General features: G+C 41.8%; 1 protein-coding gene across 3 annotated transcripts in view; it reads right to left on the bottom strand.

The window, feature by feature from the left end:
• EPS15 (epidermal growth factor receptor pathway substrate 15) overlaps positions 1-22,371 on the bottom strand; it is a 53,663-nt gene extending 31,292 nt beyond the window's left edge. The window contains exons 1-11 of one of the 3 annotated variants that reach the window (XM_057401768.1): positions 22,081-22,371; positions 14,866-14,907; positions 7,334-7,423; positions 6,945-6,992; positions 5,902-5,997; positions 5,421-5,486; positions 4,839-4,964; positions 4,311-4,370; positions 2,977-3,177; positions 1,314-1,459; positions 258-417 (exon numbers count right to left, since the gene is read on the bottom strand). In XM_057401768.1, the coding sequence (XP_057257751.1) occupies positions 258-417; positions 1,314-1,459; positions 2,977-3,177; positions 4,311-4,370; positions 4,839-4,964; positions 5,421-5,486; positions 5,902-5,997; positions 6,945-6,992; positions 7,334-7,423; positions 14,866-14,907; positions 22,081-22,107 (1,062 nt within the window). In that variant the 5' untranslated portion in view covers positions 22,108-22,371. The remainder of the gene's footprint in view (positions 1-257; positions 418-1,313; positions 1,460-2,976; positions 3,178-4,310; positions 4,371-4,838; positions 4,965-5,420; positions 5,487-5,901; positions 5,998-6,944; positions 6,993-7,333; positions 7,424-14,865; positions 14,908-22,080) is intronic. The other 2 variants (XM_057401767.1, XM_057401766.1) reach the window with 2 other exon arrangements.
• Positions 22,372-23,661: the final 1,290 nt, after the last annotated feature.

The following is a 23,661-nucleotide window of genomic DNA, read 5'->3' as shown; positions in this document are numbered from 1 at the left end:
GCAGTAGAAGGATTATTCTTTCAAAAAAGAAATTAATGCTTTCCCAACATAAGGTCTCTCCGCTTGGTTGGCAGGCATAATAAATGACAGCTCCAATTTGAAACATGGACGGAACAGTTTTTTGTCAAGTCTTTGCACCCAAGACTTGTTTTGCTCCTGATACTATGATAAATTTAAGATAAGCCAGTATTTGAGGTGCTTTTAAATTAACATTCTTTCTTTGAGATCGACGCTAAAAATGCCAAACCCATCCTTACCTTCTGTAAACTGACACCCCTGTCTGAAGGCGGGATCATCTCTGGAGTCAGAGCCTGAGGTGGATCAATACCCTTTGTTAACTTCTGATTAATTAAATAGAAAGCCAAAGCAAACTGTTCCTTTGACAGCTTTCCACAGTCCTTCATGTCACAGAGATCCCTGTACAGAGATGCACATTAAATAAATCAAACCCTCATTTCTGCAGGTACAACCTTGTTTATTGCACTTGTCATTTAAAAATGTCAAAATTACTGGTGTATATCACTTCTAAAATGATGCACTATAGAAGTACGGCATGGTAATAAATAGGAAACATTATTCAAACATACACAGCCACTTTTTCTCTTCGTATGCTAAGGTCCACAGCTCTGTTACAGTTAAGTTCTGATCTGGTGAAAGGCAGAATCAGAGCCGTAAGTCAATAACACCACCCGAGTACCTGTAACTGAGGTGCCTTCTAAGTTAAAGAACTACAAACTTTCCACAGCCAATATAGGTCTACCTAAATTCTCCTAAATTAGAGGCTGTGTTAACCATACCTTGGAAAGAGAAAAAAAACCACTTTTCCTATCAGAGTGCCCCATGACAGCTTATAGTGGGGAAAGAATTAAAATAGCAGTGTGTCACTGCTATCTGCAATGACAGATGAGTAAGTTGTAGACTGAGACAGGCAGTAAGTTTTACATGCTGAGAATTTTATACAGATAATTCTCGTTACCAGTATATGGACAGTATCAATGTTTAGATACACAGCAACACTACGATGTCTTAAATACACAAGCTCAACTGCAGTATTTGTTTGTAACAATCTGTGTTCAGGTGCTTTACCTCCTCCTCTAAGACAGGATGAATAGCATAAACTCATTTTCCCCCCATTTCTGTCCTAAAGTAGAATCAAATAAATAACCACTGCTTATACAGAGGCCATGCTATTATAGAAAAAAAACCCAAGTTACACTTCCCAGAAATGTCAACATAGCACTTTTCTTTAAGTGCTAGGAAGGAGCGAGAACCATGCCATCATCTAAACAGCTGTCACGGGGAAAAAAACCTACCAGATCTGTGCAAGAAGAGCAGAAGGCAGTCCTGTCTTCAAGAATAGTTCTCTGGCTTCCACACCCGACACAAACCCATCCATGTCCTTGTCAGTTTTCAGAAAGATCTCATCATACTTAATTTTGTCTGCAGGCGACACAACCCACTGAAGGGGGTGGGGATATGAGGGGAAAAAAAGAAATCAAACCCACAATCCTGAGATACAGGCAGGTCTCTTTTCACATAGTTCCTTTCAGGGTTATGTAAGTCAAGGACTACAACACAGATTTAGAAAGTGCTATCAGTGCCTAGTTCATGAACCAGCTTTATCCTCCAAATCAGAGATCCACAATCAAGTCCAAAAGCAGAAGCACCTAGTGAGTGAAGCACCTAGTCTGGCTGGTATTTCTCTGCCTCTTTGCCTGTGCATTAAAAGCACTCCCTAAAGCCCAGATCTCCTCCCAGCATGGGGTTGTGCCCTCATCACTGTGCTCAGTCACAGTCCTGCTTACTGTCTGGCTCTATCAATTTTATTTCTCTTTACACAGCTGGACAGCTTTAGACAGCTGGTCTGCTCATGCCCAGGCTTTTAATAGTTGGCACATTTTAAACTGTAGAATTTGCCTCCAATCAAGGTAAAGATGGGAATTAAAAACACTTCTCTTACTTCAGCAATTTTTCCAAACACTAAGCTATCATAAAGATGTTTGGCTTGGTTTTGAGTGAAAGTGGCTTCAAGTGCATGCTTATGAATGCTAATTAGTTTCAGCATACAAGGACATTCAACAGATGAATCCCAAATGGTGCTGTACACAAAACTCACATTGAGACACTCACCCAGAATGGCACTGCTTTGTAATACATACAGAAAGACTTACAATCAGTCAAGTAAATTGCCAGATGAAAACCCTGGCATCTCCAGTTTGTTATCGATTACCCAAATGTCCAAGCAGCACCTTATGCATTATGTACTACAGTTCTTAACTTAGACCACCTTTTCAAGTTTTTCTTATACTGAATAGAACAAGTTACTATCTATCTGGAAAGACATCTTTCCATATTCTGGACTCTAAACAAACCAGGATTAAATAAGATGCTCAGTGGGGTGGGAGGCATCAAACTTATTAATAATCACATTCAGAACAAATACCAAATCTCATGTGTTTAGGTGGATATGCCAGACCTTTTGTTTCTTTTTCCCACTGCTTGTACTTACCTTTTCCTCTTTCAATAATGTCCTCTTCAAACTGCATGCATGCATGCACACACAACTGCACAGAGGTGCCTGCCACAACTGGTTTTAAAACCTTGCCCATATTCAAGTCGGTTTTCAGCCAGAGATTTGTGTTCTGCATATATGTACCAATACTACATTTTTAAACCATTTTCTTAATATTATAACTTGGGGGTGAGCTTGACACCTTGAAATAATTTATTTGGAAAGTATCTTTAAATTCCTTACTAAATAATGTTCTTTTACCCAACTGTTTCTATCTGAAGACATCCAGAAAATGCAGAAGAAGATAAATTTCATACCACGTGGTCTTCCCATCTGCCTCTTAAAATTCAACAACCAGGCAAGAAGGAAACGAAAAACCTGTGTCAAGATTCTTCATACAGGCAGTCTCCAATGCACAGTATAAGAGCAGAAGTCATCTAACCCCACCTAACTTCAGACTATACCTGTGTTAATGGTGTTTTGGCAGCCAAAATGCCTACAGGTGGCAAGGACTGATGAGACTCTTTGGTAGATGTGGAAGATGGAATTAATGGCATTGTTCCTGGAACACTAATAGGTTTTCTCTTTGATGGTGGCACCAAAGCTGCAGGCAAGGACATTGGCACTGGTTCTTTCTCCAAAGCACAGTACACCAAAAACATGGCCTAAAGAGAAAACAAGGTGTGTGTATATAAATATATAAGAAACATATATATAGAGAGAAATTAAAAAAAAAATAACTCTGTAGCATTATTTTCATTATGTTTCTCCTTTACAAGCCCCCCTCAACTGAATTGCAGCTTCTTGCCTTCTGACCTGTGTTTTTCATTACTACTTTCTTTTGAGGCTCAGTGCTTAGCAAATGCAGCTCAACATATTTTGGAACACTAAAGTTTACCTAAATATTACCAAGCTTGTACCACCACTTGTGGAATTTTATTTGAGAAAACACCTCGTACACTTAATTTTAATGTATTTACCTTTTCTCCAGGAATCACTCTACTAAGAGTCTATTCTTTTATTGTAGTGGTACATTTGGTATATATAGTAGTACTATATATATATATATACATATATATACACACTATATGATGGTATTATGACTGTTGTTCAATATTTAGAACTGCATTTTAAAGATATTATAAATTAAATTGATAACCTTTAAAGTATTGTATCTCAAAAGTTTCCCTAGAGCATATCAATCCTCTGATCTCAAAGCTAGAAATCTGAAGAATTACAACATAAACACAGGAAATCAAATATAGTGACAATTAACTACTAGGCTCTTAAAGGACTTGGTTTCAAAAGAAACAGGAGCATAAAGAAGCCCAAAAATGACAGAACAATATTCAAGCAAGACAATTTTTACACTTTAATCCTTTCTCAAACACATACATGACAGCAGGAAAATGTAAATTAATCACATTTATATTATGAAGAAACAAAGCAAAGTTTTGATGTTGCCCATAACATCAATTCTTGGCAATTAAACAGGTATTAATTTTCTTTTTAGATAAACAGTGAAGGTGAAGGTAAAACCTTCTCAGTGAAAACAGTCTCACATGGGACGCAGATCACAGGTTCTTAATGGCTCATTTAGCCCACAAAGGAAATTATTGCTGTGTATTGATAGACATTCGAACTGACAGAAACATTAAATAGTACTAAAACTTGATTAAGGTCTCTGAATAAAGGCAATAAATGAACCACACAAACAGTCAAAAATTAATATACAACAGATCTATTGTAAACCACTGTCATTAGGCTTTCAAAACCCCAACAGGAAAAAGATACTTACAACTGCAAACTCATCTCGATCCAACATTCCATCACGGTCAATATCACTCAATTCCCACACCTACCAAGAAAAAGCAGCATATAGGGATGATTGTCTGAACTGCAGCAGTTTCCTATTTAAAACCTCATTAAAACCAAATGTGGACAGTCTCTCTCCACAACATCTTAAGTTCTATTAAGATGAACAGCGTAAGTTTTCACTGAGCAACATACATTCACATAGACCACGCAAAAGAACAGAGATACTTAAGCTGGAGACAGAGCGCGCTAAGGGCACGCTGCCCTAAACCAAGTGTTAAAGAGTACACACAACTGATAAACTGTAGTAAGAGGCAATCTATCAAAGTATCAAAAGCATATTTTATATACTTTTTACAGTTTAGTAGTTACACATGTGTGGCCACTCCACAAGAGAGTATTTGTAATAGTTAGGCTCATTAGTACAAATCTTCCATTTGAAAAACTGATATTGCTGAATGCAGTACAGTTACTATTTGTGAAATAACAATTAATAGGAAGGTGGTCTTACTCGTCCCAAAATATCCACAGGCAGTTTTGAATTAAGGAGTACAGGCTTCACTTTGTCACCTGACAACAGTCCATTCACAGGATTTAGGCTGTCAAAAATAGCATCATACTTGGCTTTGTCTTCCAGCTGAGGGGCAGAAGAAAAATATTACTCATGGTAACAGTCACACTCATAGCCTAAGAAGCAGTTGTTCATTCAAAAGTATTAACTTTTTGCTTTAGTTGGTTGGAAACACACATACATTGCACTTCCTGATGCCTAAAAGACAGCATGAAAAAGGTATTATTTCTGAATCAGCTAGAGACTCATCTAAAACCCAGTGAGATTTATTCTTCTGTTATTTGCATGGCTTCAAATAAGTATTCCCTTTTTTCCTGCAAAATTTCTAAACATGAAGAGGTTTCCCAAGGGTCAAGTGTTTTTATCAAATTAGGTCTGCTGGCCTAATTACAGATTTGACACAAATGGTAATTTATCATACTTTACCAATTATAGCTACAAGCAGCATTATATTTTTCTTAGACTTATGTTTTCTCTCAAACCGCATCACAGATCTAGATAGCAGCCCGGTCTCTATTTTACCTTAACAGCCCATGGTACATCACTTGGTGTTGTTCCACTGAGTAGCAAAGGACTACTGGTATCAGTCTAAGGAGAAACAGGAAAAAAACCAAACACATTAAAAAAGACATGGTTCTGACCTTGGAAAACCACTCCCATATTTGAGAAGGTGCTCCTTCACAGAGCTGCATTTTAATCATTCATACCTTAATTAAGGATACCAAAATTCAGAGTAAGAAATTTAACATGTTTCTGTCCACTAATAGGACAAATGACATATATATATTCAAATTATACACAACTTTATATGCAAATCCCCATTAGAATATATAGCACCTTATTCTTATTCCACATAGCTTAATTGTCCCCTGGTGTAGGGCCCTATTGCCCTACAACATCACTGTCAGAAGTGCTTGGTATTTTTACCAAACCTTCCCAATTGTTCACTTAAAAGCAGCTCTTATTAATGAGTTGGTATGTTCAATTAAAAAAGAAATCTTACAAATCTTGGTGGAGGAACAGGCAAATTAAGACTACTCAGGGAAACATCCAATCCATTCTGTGCACATGCTACAAGTCGTAAAGCCACAAAAAATTCCTACAGGAGAAATGAAATTTGAAAGGATTTATTATATGAAAATACTCAAATTTCAGAAGAATTAAAGAGTTTCTCTAGTATTGCTATATATACAAAGTGTTGCAAACGGGTTCAAAGGAGATCAGAAAGTGACAGAAAGCAGCAGTCAGCAACTACTGAATTCGTCCAGTGAGGCAAAGTTTGTACTTCCTAGCTCCAAGGATTTAGTAACTTCCTGGCTAGTGTAGGCAGTTTTTAGAACTCAGCAGTTCTACGGCAGAGCAGTGGAAATTTAAAGTTCTTCTGCTCATCTTGGAGGAACTGAGTTGATCCCAAAGGTGGCAGTTGATGGACAAGGAAGACAAAGATAGAGCACATGAGAAAAAGCAATCAAAGGAAATCTGGGAAAAAAAATGTTTGGTAGATGTTTCCAGCTCCTCTCCTCCTTTTCCTACCATGGAATGAAGCAACTCACTCTCCACAGGCTGTTATTAGAGTAACTACACCTCAAAGCAAACATCAGTGTACATTAGAGCTTTCCAGTAGCATTGATACTCCAGTGTGACTGCCATGCCGTTCACCATTACAGCCTTGGAAGAACCAGCTCCAAACAGAACATACTGATGTCAAGTCCACCAAAATTAGACAAAGAGTTTTGAAACTGCATTAAATTTCTTCCGAGGCTAAGAAGAAAGTCACCTTTGTAGTAAATGCAGTACATTAACCCTTAAATAACTTCTCATCATGTTGTACTACACAGCTACACAGAAGTTCATTTTATCACTTGAAGAAAAACTGATGAGGCAGCTGAAGGCTGCTTAACTTCTTGTAGCTTACACTGAAATAGGATGAACATATCTAGATACAATCAGAAAAATCTGAAAAAATCAGTTAGAAAACTTGTTTTATCTTCTTTCAAGGCTTCCTAATGGTTAGAGTAACTTCATACATCATATAAATAATCATACCTGCTTGTTCAGGATACCTTTGCCATCAGTATCAGCTAGGTCCCAAATCTAAAACATAAAAACAATAAACACAAGTGTTCCACAGCACTGAGAGGAAGCTGGCAACTTCCCAGTCCATTTAACAATACATTCTTGGATCAAAGTTCAGGTCTTGACTTTCATGATAGCACTTACTTGTTGTGACACATTTAAGTAGTTTTATTTTCCACTACCACCTACATACATAGTAGAACAAGCAAGGATAATGAAGTTGGAGACTATTAGACAGCACAACTGAAAACACATTAGGGAAAAATCACATACCCTTTTAGTAGCACTAAGCATTTTAATTTACGCAGGTTACTAACTGAAGCAAGAGACAAGATAATTACATGATTGCCATTAAATACCTTTCCAAGTACCAAATCTGTCAATCCAGACTTCTTCAAGAAAACAGCTGCATCTGAAGCCAACACTCTTCCAGCATTAGCAGAATCAACCTGCAGGGAGAAAAAAAACCCCTCACATGACAATCTGCCTTTTGAATTGATGCCATCTCTTTTACAAAGGCTCTCAAAAAGCTAGCAAAGAAAAATGCTCAAGTTAACATCAGCACTTTCAGACCAATCTTCAGACTTCTGAAGAGTAATTTAAATATTAAATAAATGTTTATTAAATATTACAATAAAAACTCCCTTTCATCAAAAATCATGTTATATTAGAATGAAGACATTTTGAGCTAGCTGCTTCAGATTAAATATCAACAGACAAGCTTTGGAAGTTGATAGCTTAAAATAACACTGACAAATTTAAGATATATTATGCATATGCAACTAAGCATCTTTCACACTCTCATATGTTTTACAGTGTTCCAGAAAAATACACTGTTATCCCCATTGTCTGTACACAACTAAGACCCAGGTAGGTAAGAATTTTGCCTAGATGGCCCAGTTTGGGACAGAAGGCAAGGAAGGTAACCCAGGTCTCCCAAGTCACAAGCTGGCACCCCAGCACAAGACACTCTTATAGGTCAGCAATGAAGATTTAGATTAATTCCACTTGAAAATTGAGGAAAACCCACTAATACATACGCAAACAATCAAGTGTCCACTGTTGTAAGGTTGTAAGCATTGATTATGCCTGGATTTCAAAGTCTCGAGTAGTACGTTTCAAGTATAGACAAAGCCCCAAGAATTTCTCAACTTACACAGCAGACAGGGAAGCTTATTCACATTAGACCATCATCTGAACCTATCTAGTTAGCCCTTCATAATCACAGGATTTTCTCATTGATGCCTGCAAAACATTTGATTTGTAAGGACAGAGAAGCCCCAGAGTGTGATTACATTTAATTGTCCAGCTACAAATTTCCTACTGGTATGCTCTGAAAAAGAAGGCTTTGCTTGAAGATACCTCCACCACCCTAGAAGAGGGAAATGCTTACTCCCTCAAGTGAAACGTATTTGCACAACAAAAAAGTTGGTGATAGTTTGAGCAGAGTATCAACCAGCATGCATTTCTACCTAGATTAATAGGGAGATCATTAAAATAGATCATTATTCAAGATCCTAAGTGAAAACACTACCTCAGTTATACCTTCAAGTGGAAGAAGCAAGCAGTTAAAGTTACATCAGCTACATGAGCACAAGGGAAATAGAGGAAAAGCTGTGAGTCTTGGGGACTTTATGGTCGCAAGAGATGGCTAAAAAGGACAGAGTATAAAGAAGAGGACTGAGGGTATCTTTAATGAATTCAACCTGTCAGGCTTACTGCATCAAACAGGTACCGTCATATATGTCCTAGAGGATCTAGAGATCAAGTATGTTATATATTATATATAAAAATACATATAACATTGTCTTCAAAAATAGAGTCTTCCCATCTATGATCAGCTGAGATGCCCTGAAACTGCAGTTTGTGACAAACATTTCAAAGGACAGGAAAGAGGCAATGGAGGCAATTTACTTTCCATACTTCCTGGAGAGAAAAGAGAGAACCAAACCTGAAATTGTGCAAATAAATCAGCATGCATGGAAAACTGAAGTACTTGCACAGAACGAATAATGTGATGCTACCATCAGATTTCCCAGTGTGCACTTTTGAAGATCAATGCTTTCTGAGCACTTGCTGAACACAGAGTCATCATGGCTTGGAAGCAGCCTGAAAATGCCTAGTGAAAACTAGTGCTTCAGACAGAACAAAAAGTTTGGCAATATCCAGCAAAACACAAGATGATGATGATGATGATGATGCATTGCATCATTTACAGTCTCACAGCTTTATGTTTAAAATAGCTTGTTTGGAATGTAAGACCAAACTTCTGTGTTCACAGGTGCAGCACACAAAAGGTGCTCAAAGCAAGTAGCTCCCAGAGATGGACTTAGAACTAGCTAGTGAAAGATTGTGGAGAATGGACCTAAGGGACCAGGGTAAGCTAGGAACCAGGTTAGGAAAGCTAAGGCTAGGGATGTTAAGGATAACAGGAAGGGATTCTATAGTTACACTGCAAATAAAAGACAGACTAGGGACAACATGGGTCCCCTCAGGAAGCTATTAGGAGAACTGGCTACCCTGGATTTGGAGAAGACTGAGGTTCTTAATGACTTCTTTGCCTCAGTCTTCACTGGCAAATGCTCTGACCGCACCACCTAAGTCTTGGAAGGCAGACGCAGGGACTGTGAGAATGAAGACCTTGGGCCCACTGTAGGAGAGGATCTGGTTCGAGATTATCTTAAGAACCTGAACGTGCACAAGTCCATGGGACCTGATGAGATCCATCCGTGGGTCCTGAAGGAGCTGGCGAACGAAGTTGCTAAGCCACTGGCCATCATATTTGAGAAATCATGGCAGTCAGGTGAAGTTCCCAATGACGGGAAAAAGGGAAATATAACCCCCATTTTCAAGAAGGGGAAAATGGATGACCCAGGGAATTACAGACCAGTCAGTCTCACCTCTGGGCCTGGCAAAATCTTGGAGCAGACTCTCCTGGAAGGCATGCTAAGGCACATGAAAACCAACAAGGTGCTTGGTGACAGCCAGCATGGCTTCACTAAGGGGCAATCCTGCCTGACCAACTTGGTGGCCTTCTATGATGGGGCTACGGAACTGATGGACAGCGGTAGAGCAGTTGATGTCATGTACCTGGACTTGTGTAAAGCGCTCGACACTGTTCCACACGACATCCTTGTCTCTAAATTGGAGAGACATCAATTTGATGGATGGACCACTCAGTGGATAAAGAACCGGCTGGATGGCCGCACACAAAGAGTTGTGGTCAATGGCTCAATGTCCAGCTGGAGACCAGTAACAAGTGCTGTCCCTCAGGGATCGGTGTTGGGACCGGTCTTGTTCAACATCTTTGTTGATGACACGGACAGTGGGATTGAGTGCGCCCTCAGCAAGTTTGCCGATGACACCAAGCTGTGTGGTTTGGTTGATACCCTGGAGGGAAGGAATGCCATCCAGAGGGACCCTGACACGCTTGCAAGGTGGGCTGATGCCAACCTCATGAGGTTTAACCATGCCAAGTGCAAGGTCCTACACCTGGGTCAGAGCAATCCCAGGCACAGCTACAGGTTGGGCAGAGAAGAGATTCAGAGCAGCCCTGCGGAGAAGGACTTGGGGGTGTTGGTTGATGAGAAAATGAACATGAGCCGGCTTCAGTGTGTGCTTGCAGGCCAGAAACCAACCGAATCCTGGGCTGCATCAAAAGGAGCGTGACCAGCAGGTCAAAGGAGGTGATCCTGCCCCTCTACTCTGCTCTTGTGAGACCTCACCTGGAGTATTGTGTGCAGTTCTGGTGTCCTCAACATAAAAAGGACATGGAACTGTTGGAACAAGTCCAGAGGAGGCCACGAGGATGATCAGGGGACTGGAGCACCTCCCATATGAAGACAGGCTGAGGAAGTTGGGGCTGTTCAGCCTGGAGAAGAGAAGGCTGCCTGGAGACCTCATAGCAGCCTTGCAGTATCTGAAGGGAGCCTATAAGGATGCTGGGGAGGGACTCTTCGCCAGGGACTGTAGTGAAAGGACAAGGGGTAATGGGTTAAAACTTAAACAGGGGAAGTTTAGATTGGATATAAGGAAGAAGTTCTTTACTGTGAGGGTGGTGAGGCACTGGAATGGGTTGTCCAGGGAAGTTGTGAATGCTCCACCCCTAGCGGTGCTCAAGTCCAGGCTGGACAGAGCCTTGGGTGACATGGTTTAGTGTGAGGTGGCCCTTCCCATGGCAGGGGGGTTGGAACCAGACGATCTTAAGGTCCTTTCCAACCCTAACTATTCTATGATTCTGATGTGTCATTTGGAAAGCATGCTGCAGCAGATTAAGGCTGTCTGTAGACACTTCTTCTAAAAGTGAAGAAAAAACTCCGAAAGCACTCCCAAAACCATCATTTACTACAGAAGTGAACACATCTTCTGTTTTCAACATAACTAGTATGATTTCAATTAGAAGAGGTTATTTCATATAGTTGAGAATTTCCTGGTCAGGGCAATAAAATTACAAGCATTACAGCCTTGCAGTTAACCTGCTCTTCAGATTTTGTTTAAATATCCTGTATGAGACAGCTGTTCATATTATCAGCAAAAAGTTGCCAAGACGCTGCACCAAATCCCCTTTTCAGTTAGTGGAGTCGACCTTGCACACAAGCACAGAAATATTGGCATCCACTCAGCAAACCTCCAGCCTAGGACTTTTCTGCTAGGGAAAGTTACAAAGCAGCATGGTTATCGTCCGTGTTTAGTTTTTATTTCCCAGCCTCCAACCCAGAGGAAGGCAGCCTTCTGCTGCATCAAAAGGAGCCTGACCAGCAGGTCGAAGGAGGTGATCCTGCCCCTCCACTCTGCTCTCATGAGACCTCACTTGGAGTATTGTGTGCAGTTCTGGTGTCCTCAACATAAAAAGGACATGGAACTGTTGGAACAAGTCCAGAGGAGGGCCACGAGGATGATCAGGGGACTGGAGCACCTCCCATATGAAGATAGGCTGAGAAAGTTGGGGCTGTTCAGCCTGGAGAAGGTTGCATGGAGACCTCATGGCAGCCTTCCAGTATCTGAAGGGAGCCCATAAAGATGCTGGGAGGGACTGTACTCCAGGGACTGTAGTGATAGGAGAAGGGGGAATGGGTTTAAACTTCAACAGGTGAAGTTCAGGTTAGATATAAGGAAGAAGCTCTTCACTGTGAGGGTGGTGAGGCACTGGAGCAGGTTGCCCAAAGAAGTGGTAAATGCCCCATCCCTGGCAACTTTCAAGGCCAGGTTGGACAGAGCCTTGGGTGACATGGTGTAGAGTGAGGAACCCCTGCCCACGGCAGGGGGATTGGAACTGGTTGATCTTAAGGTCCTTTCCAACCCTAACTATTCTACAATTATTACTCAACCCAATATGGACAGTTTCTTCCTGTGCAACTAAGTAGCTAAATTTCAGTAACTACATTTTTTTAAAGGGTTCATTTCAATTTCTTTAAAATTACTGCCTTTTGCACACTTGCATAGCTCAAGGAAGCTACTAGTACATACTAAGCATTAAAACACTGCAGAAATTGGCTTATATTTGACTATTGCACTGAGAAGATCACTGGTTTTTGTCAGTTATGCAACAGCTTGGTAGAGCTTTTTCTCTGATGTGCAGAAAGCCGTTTCCATAGCTGTGTTGGCCAGCAACTCCCTTGTTGCAAGCTGTCTTTTGTAAGGGCCAGAAATGACTAAAAGTTACAAACGTACATCTGAGGTCACTAAGTCAACAAGGTAACAGCGAGAAGTACGTGGGATTCATCAAGAATTCAGCAGCAGCTCAGGCATGCTGCTTACCTGCTACAGGGCATCATACAACGAAGTGACTTCCTACTACTTTATCACTCATATTTGTCCTTTAAACTGACCCTGTTTTGAGAGTCAGCCTAGAAAAGGTTACACAGAAAAACTTTCATTTGAAAGAAAATTGCCTCTGTTGAAAGGCTGATTTCAACCACATTCTAAGTATAAAGCCCAGGTTTTATATCCATTTCACATTATGCCAGATGAATTACTTTGTGATAGAATTGGAAGTGTTCTAAGCATCAGAGTTATTTCAGGTGACGGATTTACTCTCAAATTGCACAGAATGTTCTGAAGTGCTTCTGGTATAAAAGAATAAAAACATGCTCTACCAGCACCACAGGACAAAGTGGGAAATGTGTTTCTAACATTTCTATTCTTAAAGTTGAGATCTTCTTATCTAAGGGAGGGAAGGAAAAAGTTATCCAGTGCGACTGAAAGACTTCAGACACAGTACATTTGAAAGTTATTCTTTAGGACAAATGCTTGCAGAAAAGAGTTTGGCTGAGCAAGTCAGAAAACTAATCCTCTGAAAGCAAATTTATTGGCACAACTTCATGAGCAGTAACATCATGTTCACGTATACAGCTGAGGCTTCTGGATAACAAATAGTGCTCCAGTTTCACTAGGCTATATATTCTAATGAATTCAAGATGCTAAGTGATTTAGGAACCAGTATCACATTTGTGCTTAAATTCAGTTTATCCAGCTTTCTGCTTCACATTTCACTGGTTTAGCAACTGCAGTCAGGAGGAAGAGACAAGCATGTGCCAAAGATCATCAAAGTGACAGTCAGTAATATTGAGCTAGGAAAACTAAGGTACAAAAAAATCAGTTCCTTGCCTTTTCTTGTGATCTTGTAATGATCCCCATAATATGGGATTCCCTAAGGCTTTTAATCTAATGCCCAGATATAGACAGTGGGTTTGTGCATCACTGAAGAAAACCTTTGTGAGGGTGTTACTATCTCCTTTAGCCTTCAGGAGCAATCCAAGTTTAGATCAAGGTAAACTCTCTTCTCATTTAGCAATTTCAAATCTGCTACTCTCCTGTAGTGGAGAAACCCCCCTGTCAAAGTAAAATAGAAAGCTCTAACTTCTTAGGCATCACAGGTTTATACACTTTGAGTAATTTTGATAAAACTGCTGTTTTAGGCACTTGATAACGGGACTAGTCCTCTAAGCACAATTCAAAAATAGAGCTGGATAGAATTTATGGTCTTCTCTCAGCCAGCAGAAAAGCTCACATTCCAATGTTGATGCCCAGAAGAAGTTCCTAAACAAAGGTATCACATACTCTATACCCTGTCTTAGGACAGACAGACAGGAACATTACAGTTGCACAAAGGAAAACACACTCATATAAGGTTGTTTTTTTACAGACTCATCAGGTCTTTCTATCAAAAAAAAAATAATTTTTAATTGTTTTATACAGTCATGCATTCAGTTTACATTTCCCTGGAAGTTTTCGTATTATCTATGTTTGTACAATAATACAAAAGTTATGCACATGATACAAAATATTCCTATTATGGAATTGCTATTATAGATGAAACAGCTAGTTTTCAAAAAAGCTGGTTTTATAGCAACGAATACACCTTATTTTTGCAGGGCCTAAAGATAAGACAGGTGATGCATAAACTTCGTATTATTTATATGTAATTTTATTTTTGGCATTCAGGGGCCTTCTGTCCAAATCTCACTCCTTACAGTAACCTGTAAGAATTTCTGGGTATGCTCAGAGAGATGCAAGTCTTACATGACTCTAACTGCACTACAAACATAAGAAATTCAGCTTTGCTTGTAAAAAGGATCAAAGAGCACATCAATACAGTATTATGAAAGGATTTACTCCATTTAAAGCACTGTCTAACTGTAAAGTGATGTATGTCATACACACCTGGCAGTTCCCTAGCAAACTAAATAAGTCATCTTACAATCAATGTAAAACTCATACTGACATAGCTCAGCCCCAAGTGTTAGTTACTAGACAAATACATTTTAAAGCTGAATAATTTTCCTTGAACTTTTACTGTTTACACACAGCTGGCCATGCTGAAGTCCATAGGTAAAGAATATTCTTTGGTTTAAACACAAAATAAAGTTTGTTCTCTCAAGAACATTCATACCTGTCGATAGAATTTCTCATACACAGGATTTGCACTCGACAGCTGTAAAAGAGAAAGAGTGAGAGAAAATTAACCATAATTAAAAATAATCCATATTTCAGTTGTTCCTCTCGGGATAAATAAATATATAAAACACTTTACTGCTCTTCAAAGAAACATTAAGCATTCATGTAATTCTATTTATTCTGTAAAATGATGAGGACTATGAGAGCTCTTCATGCTGTAACCTTTAGAAGACTAACTTCTTGTTTTGAAGCCAGTGATACTAACCACTATCAGATTACTATCAGGTCACCAGGTTAGGCAGTGTGAAATGAGTTCTTAAGCAAGATCATCTATAGGCAAAAAAAGAAACCTGAAACGACACAGGCTAGGAAGCGCTCCCTGATGAGTGCAAATATCATTTTATTTTACTGCCCCTGCATCATTCTTTAGAATTTAGTGACCTATACAACCAGTCCATAAAATTTCCTGATATCCAAGTTAGCTCCTGGATTCACAACTAAATCCACAGCAATGGTACCAAATTAAGAGAGAGTAATATTTAAATTTAGGCTTTTGTAACTTGAATCCTTGCCAGAGATAGCTTCTGCCTTAATCCACTGCTACCTACCAGACATTCAGTGCTCACCTAAACTTAGGTGGACAAAGATAAAACAGCTTCTTTGGAAAAGGCCCCTTTATCAATTTATTTTTAAACCATTTTTAGCAGCTCTAAAAAGGCCCAAGGCCTGAAACCATGCAAAACTTAAGATCTTGGCTTGCCCAAGAGATTACTAAAAAATGTATTCATAGCATCACAGAATGGTTGGGGTTGGAAGGGACCTTTAAAGATCATCTAGCTCCAATACTGTTAGATTTTCCCCTTTTCCCAGAGATATAATCAGGCACAAAAATCAGATACTGTTTTGATGAAGTGCATGGTGCCTGACCCAAAGACTGTGCGCATGACCCTGTGCATTTACGGAGAGGTTAACACTAGATTACCACGTGTTGCCCTCACAAACCCAGCTGGAACAGCTGAGCATAATACAGTAACACACAACACTGGAAAAAACCCTAAACCACTTAACTTTGAGTATCATTCAAAACCAGAATTCTCCCCCTTAAAAGTAATATGATCTTAAACCCCAGGATTTACAGACCTTTGTATAACCTGAATCCAACAAGGTAGCTTCTTCAGCTTTAAAATTTAGAAGTTTGTATTGAAATGTGAAAACCAACAGTATTCTAGACATCATCAATCACAGTTGCAGAAAACACTTTCTACAGTGCACATAAATGGTGGCAGCTTAAATAAGACCACATACATTTTTCTATAGCAAACAGTTAACACAGTTGCTCTTCTGGCTAAGTACTTACATGTTCACAGGTGCCAATTATCAAAGAATGCTAAGAGGGAATGGTTGGTTGGTAGAAATCATGGGTTTAGTGTGATCCTTTTAACTAGAAAAGAGCGCAGGATCACCAGAACATCCTGAAAGATAAATTACAGAGCACAGCTAGAAATGACAGGAGAACTTTCACTGAGACCTTGACATCTGCTTATTCAGCAAGTACGCTGTCACAGAGACACAGTTTCCTCTAAAAGCCACATGGCGTTACTGATTCTCTAGCTGTTGGGGGGGGGTGTGTGTGTTTCTTGGGGGAGCAGACTTGTCTCTTTGTTGGGAGGTGGGTAGGAAATACTTCTCACATAGCCGAACATTAAAAATTACATATCACTGGTATTCAAAACAATACCTCCGTTTATATAGGTTAACCTTGCTCTGGTACCCAAAGACCTTCAGTATCTCAGCCATCAACTATGCAGGCTTTTACACATCACTTAAAATAGCCTGATGAAACATAGTCAAAGTTTCGCCAGACCTCTGCCTACCATAAAACCAATAGAACATTTCCCATCACTTTCCAGCATGCTCCAAAGCATAGTTATTTTCTTAAACAAACTTCTAGTGCTGTACCTACCAACTCAGCTACACTTTGAAACCCAACCTAGAGGGCCAGTTCTCCTAAACATTCAAGTATTGGACTAAGTATTAGTTCAATATGATGTAAAAGTACAGGCACAGAATCAAACTTAAGCCATACGCAGAAGACTAGAACAGAGTTGGCCAGCACTAGAAGTATCAGTCCTCACATATCATCCCTCTTGCCCAATATCACTCTTTGTTCAGCCAAATGTTTCATTATTACAGCCAAACTGATCACTGTCACTCCTGGACAGGAAACATTGTGTTGAAGTCCTGCAATGAAAACACTAAGTGCAAAACAATCTTTTCATTCAGTACCTAGAGAACAAGCCAATAATTCTTATTTATTTCACTGGTGTTTCCAATATTCATTTTAACACCAGTATCACTGCAGTAACTGGAATTTCCTGTGACGCCAAATAGAATAATAGTAGTAAAAATGTTTTCTAGGCTATCTTACTAGTAACAGACCTGGTGTTCCTCCAACGATACCCCACAGTAAAACAACACACACAAATATTCTTCTGGGATCAGAAGAAAAGTACTGCTGAACATCTTTCGAAGTGCCGGGGTAGAATCTACCTGGCGGAATCCTTTTTATTGGATTTCTAACAACTAATTGCAGAGAGGAAATTCAACTCGTTTTCAATGCAAAAAGGAGGGAAGGAGAAAAGGTCAGATTCCACAGTGTACAAAAATAGAAATAAACTTTCAAATGGAATCTTCATAACGTATTGCTTCATAAGAGCAACATCCGATCCAGTAATTACCACCTTTGTTACAAAACTATGAACATTAGAATACTAACCTAGGAAATAAAAAACACCTTCAGGGACACGCTTCTTTTTCATCTTCTGTTGTCAGTCAAGCCTTTATATCCCCATGTTTTCACCCCTCTGGCACACTTGCCTTTAGGTGTAGTAAGATACCACTACCAGTCTGTCCACCCCATCCACCCACAGTCTTCCTGCCCACAAAAAGGTTTAAAGACAAACAAACAAACAAGCTGTCCATTGAGAAAAACAAAGTAGTTTTCCCCTCCAACTCAAATAAGAAACAGGAGAAACAAGCAAGTCTATCTTGATGAAAATCCAAAGTACTGTATCCTATCATGATGCAAAGATATAGGATTAATTTTGGGTTTCCAGGCCAAACAACACCATCTGGTTGTAAATGTTCTTCCCACAGTCAGCCAGCTAAAAATCAGGTAAGCTTAAGCGTAGCTGGTTTTCTTACAATGCCCTTTCTAAACAATAATCAGCTTGTCTCTTTTTCCCCTATCGCTTTACTCTCTTATCTGAAGTGTTTCATGGCAAAGCTTTCCACTATATAACCAAGCACAACTCCTGCAGCAGTAACAAAAGTAAAGAAAATATTTACTATAAATTTATACACAAATATTACCACATACTTCTAAATCCAGCACTTTCATTCCCACTGATGGCTGAAGCATGCACAAAAACTCTGCTGATTTCCCCTCTGCATAAATGTCTGTCACTGCATAATTGAGAATGGTTCGATTGAATTCTCAAATCACTACAGGAAAGCTCCCACCATCTTCTAATCAGTACTGAACAAAGCCTGTGTAATATGAAAGAGGAGCTCCACTGCCCTTTTAGATGCAGCCACTCTCTAACATGGTTGATGGAACTATCAGTCAAAAAAGATGGAAGTTCTATGTTTAGGAGCAGTCAGCTGCCTCTATACGCAAGTTTAAACACACACACCTGCATACTCTTCTTCCCCTTTTATGGAAGGCAGAAAGAGGAACAACAGATCTCTCACTCCAGTAAAAAGGACAAATTCAAACCTCAATTTTACCATTTTGTTCATCATTTATCTGGCAAACTGGTCTCGGGACCTCAAAAACTCTGGCTCTACACTATATATAACATACATACTACTATGAGAGCATCATGCCTATCCTAAATACTCAAATCCTACGTATTCTAGTAACAAGACGTTAACCCTGGCAGTACATGCATTAGGTATCTATCTAGCTTAGCCTAGTAGTACTTTTTGATGCTTCCCTTCAACACAACTGACCCTGTGACACAACACTGAAGTTACAAACTGAAACTTGCAGCTAATTGGGATACAAACTGGTATTACATGACTGTCTTAAAGCAGTTATGACCTACTATAGTAAACAAAACAGTGACCACAATTTCCACAAAAAGCCTTCTGTGACATCAGGAAGACAAACACAAGAAGCTACCTTCCTGTTCTCCCTGAACATTTCTCTACAGGCCTTCCCCCTCCATCACAAGGGGTTTTCAGAATAAACCACATGTTCAGTTTTCAAGGAGTTTTTGAGTGCCAGTATTACACCAGCTTTCAACAAACAGATCTTCCTCAGTTTCAACATGGATTTTTCGCGTCTTCACTTTTCACCCTCCCTAAATTCCCTAAATGAAATAGGGAAGATTAACAACCATCCTTGGAAGATCAAAAATACAACTCTTCACATTGCCTACAGCTTAATTTCAGTTTTCCAACAACTATCTTGAGACAGGAGCCCTTCCTTCTCACTGATGTTGCTAGCTCGTTTCCAAACTAAAGGCAACCACAACAAAACATTCACATGGTAGAATGTTTCCTTAGAAGTTCCATATTAAATTCATAGCTATGCTCAGACCATGACACTGACTGAGCAAATGCAAGAGGCAACAAGATGTTATGGAATGGGTTCAAAATGGGGAGATAAAATATATTTCAGATCATGGCTAAATTGGGGGGAGGAGGATGAGATAATCACCTTTGGTTTGCAAATATGTGTCCTGGGCGTCATAAATTTCACTACATCTACATGGACCTGAAATATTGTTACTCTTTAGCCAACAGAACACAATAAGCACCCAAAAGCTTCCCATTACTTAAACAGCTTTGATGGTCAAATAAAGGATGTCCAGCCCTCAGACACTGCAGCTGCAAAGCCATCTGAAAATACCCCAGCCCCATGTGGAAACACCCCACTTCCCAGCCACGCTCAATCACCAAAGTCAAACCAAACACGGGAAGGGGAAAAGAAACCTGACACAGTCATGAGCTTTGCTGCAGGTCAATATGCCTCTTATTCTCTGCACAGGGTCTGCAGCAGAAAGTACTGATCTGTGTGCTTTTTACTGCTTGTTTTAGTAACTGATCTCACTGCAGCCAGCAACTGTATCCCCCACCCCCTACACTGGTATTTTCACTTCCTCATGCTCATCTACACACATTTAGAACACTTAACAATTTGTTGTGACTTTTCATAACCCTGAAATTCCAGAAATTAGAACCCACACTGCAGTAATCACCTCTATGCTTGCTTGACCAAGATGATTTTTATGCAATGCAAGAAGAAAAACACAAACAAAACTCCAACCAAACAGAAAAGCGATCCCCCCACAAATGCTCAGCAACAGCTTCCTCAATTTAAGCACTGATGTACACTGCAGTCACAATGGTTTTAAGGATTGCGGCGATTTTTCTGCTTCTGTCAACATTATCACATTTGTATTTGGTCCCACTGCCACGTGACCAAAAAAGTAAATAAATCCTACAATGAAAGGATTGCACAGCCTGTAGCAATAATGTCTTGCTATACAACACACCAGAGGAGACACTGCTCCCCTCTCTCCAAATAGAGAGCCAGAACAGCCCATGTCTTTAGACCAACACAAATCAGGCTGCTGGTCTATAAAAACTTCTTTTCTCTCTTCAGTAAGAAGATGTTTTAAACTTGCCTTTTGCTTGAAGACTGTTGAAAAAGAGACACAGAAAAGGCTAAGCTAAGGCTTTTTAATATCAAAGCAAGCTCTCATAGAAGGCACTATACTTCATAACTACGTATCTTTAGACTTGTAAAGACAGTTATTTTCTCCACTAAAACCACAGAATACGAGGTTGGAAGGGACCACAAGGATCATCTGGTCCTAAAGTTCACTGTTTCACTGAACTGTCATTTCTTTCCCTGAAATAACTGATGATTTCCTCAAAAGTCAACTAGATAAGTGGGTAACCACAAACTGAGTAGCCTTGCAGCCAACTTTTTAAGTTTACTTCTATGTCCTTAAGTGATTCACACTTATTTACCAGCTTTCAGTAAACGTGACAACTGAGCACCAGATTGAAGCATCCCAAGCCAGGAGTGTGTGCACCAACAGGCCCATCTCAGGCTAGGAATGCAAATTTCTCATGTCACTGCTAAATGAAACACAAAAGTACCATAAAGCACAGTTTATTTGGTATCGGCTCTCTAGGGAATAAGATGCAATCCTAACTATGCTACAGCAGTGTGTACAATAGAACACTCTAACTAGAGTAAGTTGTATGAAGTGACTCTACTACTGTCAGGAAAAAGACACAAAGATTCCGGCAAAATGAGATCACCTGAGCATGAAACAGAGCAAAGATTCTCCGAGTTTTGAGACCATCACCTGCAGAGCTCTTCTCTGTTAGGCACCTGTATAGGCAGCGTATAAAACCGGTGGGGCCCACCAAACACAAGCTAAAATGACTTCCAAGCAGTATCTTCGGAGTTTAAACATGAATTTATGCTCCCCCAAGCTACCCCTCTCGCACACCGCCCGTTACGGCGCTGACACCGCTGCCCCCGGACTCTTCTCCTGTCCTGCTGCCGGCTGCTGAGCTCCGGGAGGCCGCGCTGGCACCGGCCGCGGCACGGCTACCTGACCCACAGCTATCGCCTTTCAGCCCCGCGGCCAGCACTCCCTCTCCCGCCTCCCAGCTCGCCACCTGCCCCCGGAATTGACGGGGCACGTTCGGTTTTCTGCTGTTGTTTAAACCGGCCGCTCTATACCTTTATGAGACAAAAGACCGGCCGCAGCTACAGACCTCAGCGCGCTGCCCCCCCGGGAGGCCGCTCCCCGCTCAGCCCCGGGCACAGGCACCTGCACCGGGCGGGATCTGGTTTCACGCCGCAGGGTCGCGGCTGCCCGTCCCTCAGACACACCGCAGCCCCCACCGCGCCTCAGCCGCCACCTGACAGCGCCCGCGGCCGTTACGGCGGCGGGGCAGGGCTGAGGGGCGGCGGCGGGCACACAAAGCCGCCCCGCCGCGGGGCCCTCCGGGGAGCGCCGAGCCACTCCCCAGCGGTGTCGAGACGGCCCCGACACCCGCCTCAGCGGCGCGGGAGCGGGGCAGCGCCAGGCCCCGCTCCTGCCCCGGACCCCCCATACCCCACATGGGAAGCTCCAGGCCCCGCAGCGCGGCGGTGGGGGGAGCCCGCTAGAGGTACCTGTGTCAGGGAGAGGTGCGCAGCCATGCTGCTTCCATCATGCACCGGCCCGCCCGCAGGAAGGACGCGCCGCGGGCCCGGCACTCGCGGGCCAACTTCGGCAACTTCCCCGGCCGGCCCGGCCAAAACCCGGCACCGGATCCCCGCCCGTCCAACGGACGGAGCCGGAGCCTCCTCCGCCCGCACACGGCAGCGGCGGACGCGAGCAAAACCGGGCGCCGGAGTGTACTCAGCGGAGCCGGAGCCTTCCCGAGGCAGCTGCAGCAAAAACCCGGAGCCGGAGTTATTGGCCTAATGCGGTGGCCAACATCCCGCTCCCAGCCTTTCCCATACCCTCTCTATGGGCCCTGCTTCTTCTGGAGGTGCTTCAAGCATTTTGAACGGCCACAATCCCCAGTTTAGTCATGACTTAAACAGGGGAAGTTTAGATTGGATATAAGGAAGAAGTTCTTTACTGTGAGAGTGGTGAGGCACTGGAACGGGTTGCCCAAGGAAGTCATAAATGCCCCATCTCCGGCAGTGCTCAAGGCCAGGTGGGACAGAGCCTTGGGTGACATGGTTTAGTGTGAGGTGTCCCTGCCCATGGCAGGGGCGTTGGAACTTAATGATCTTAAGGTCCTTTCCAACCCTAACCGTTCTACGATTCTATGACCCACGTGGGGTAAGCCCCACAACAGGAGGTGCCTCGGGCCTGGGCTCGATTCCAACAGAATCGGGCACAGGGCCCGGGAGGAAGCAGTGTGTGAGCCCAGCGGGATGTGCTGACCCAACACATCAAGCCCTGGGGCAGTCCTGGGCTTGGCCTCCTGCCTCAATCCCCCAGACCTCACAGGAAACGTTGCGCCTGCCCAAGCCGCTCTTGGCTGTACATGTCCTTCTCCCTGTTGAGCTGTCTGTGCCGGGTGGAGCAGTGAGACTGCAGGAGGGGGAAAGCAGAAGAAAGGGACGAGCAACAAGGAGAAACCATGAAACAACATAGGCAGCAAAAAAAAGAGGAGCAAGCTGAAGTGGGAAGCACCCAGTTCTCCTGACCCATGAGAAACAACTATGTACAGAAAGGCTGAAAGTCTTACTTGTGCCACCATCTATTCTCCTGCTCCTTCCACTTTAGGGCTCCAGCTTCACACGGGCAAACCTCCTGCTGCCACACAGAGCCATGGAACACAAGGACATGAACTGCTCTACTTGTACCCACTCAGTCCCCCTCACTGGTTATCCCACTTGCTTTTTCCACTACCACATCACACATCAGCCACTGAGGGCGGAGGGAAAACACATCTGCTTTTTTACCCCAAGAGGGATTAAGCACAAATTTAAGCCTGAAAGACATATTCAGGCCAATAAAAGGATATTACCTGGAGTCATACATGATTATTGGAAATGTTTTGCAATGTGCTCTGTTTTATTTCTCCACCTCTCTGTGTTTTTGTCCTCTTCCGTTCAGTTTCATGCTTGTGATGATACTCATGCCCCACCTCTGCATCCTGTCATTCCGCAGCTGGCAGTCATTCTGCACTGCTCTTCCTCATCTCTGCCATGAAACGTGTTGGCTCCCTCCTTCCTGTCTATTCTGTAACAAAG

This window comes from Pezoporus wallicus, unplaced genomic scaffold (genome assembly GCF_028554395.1).
Source record: "Pezoporus wallicus isolate ANWC-B61680 ecotype Strahan unplaced genomic scaffold, APGP_CSIRO_Pwel_v1 contig_1035, whole genome shotgun sequence".
Classification (NCBI taxonomy): domain Eukaryota; kingdom Metazoa; phylum Chordata; class Aves; order Psittaciformes; family Psittacidae; genus Pezoporus; species Pezoporus wallicus.
Note: the sequence above shows the minus strand (reverse complement) of the source record. Positions and strands in the feature narration are given on the sequence as shown.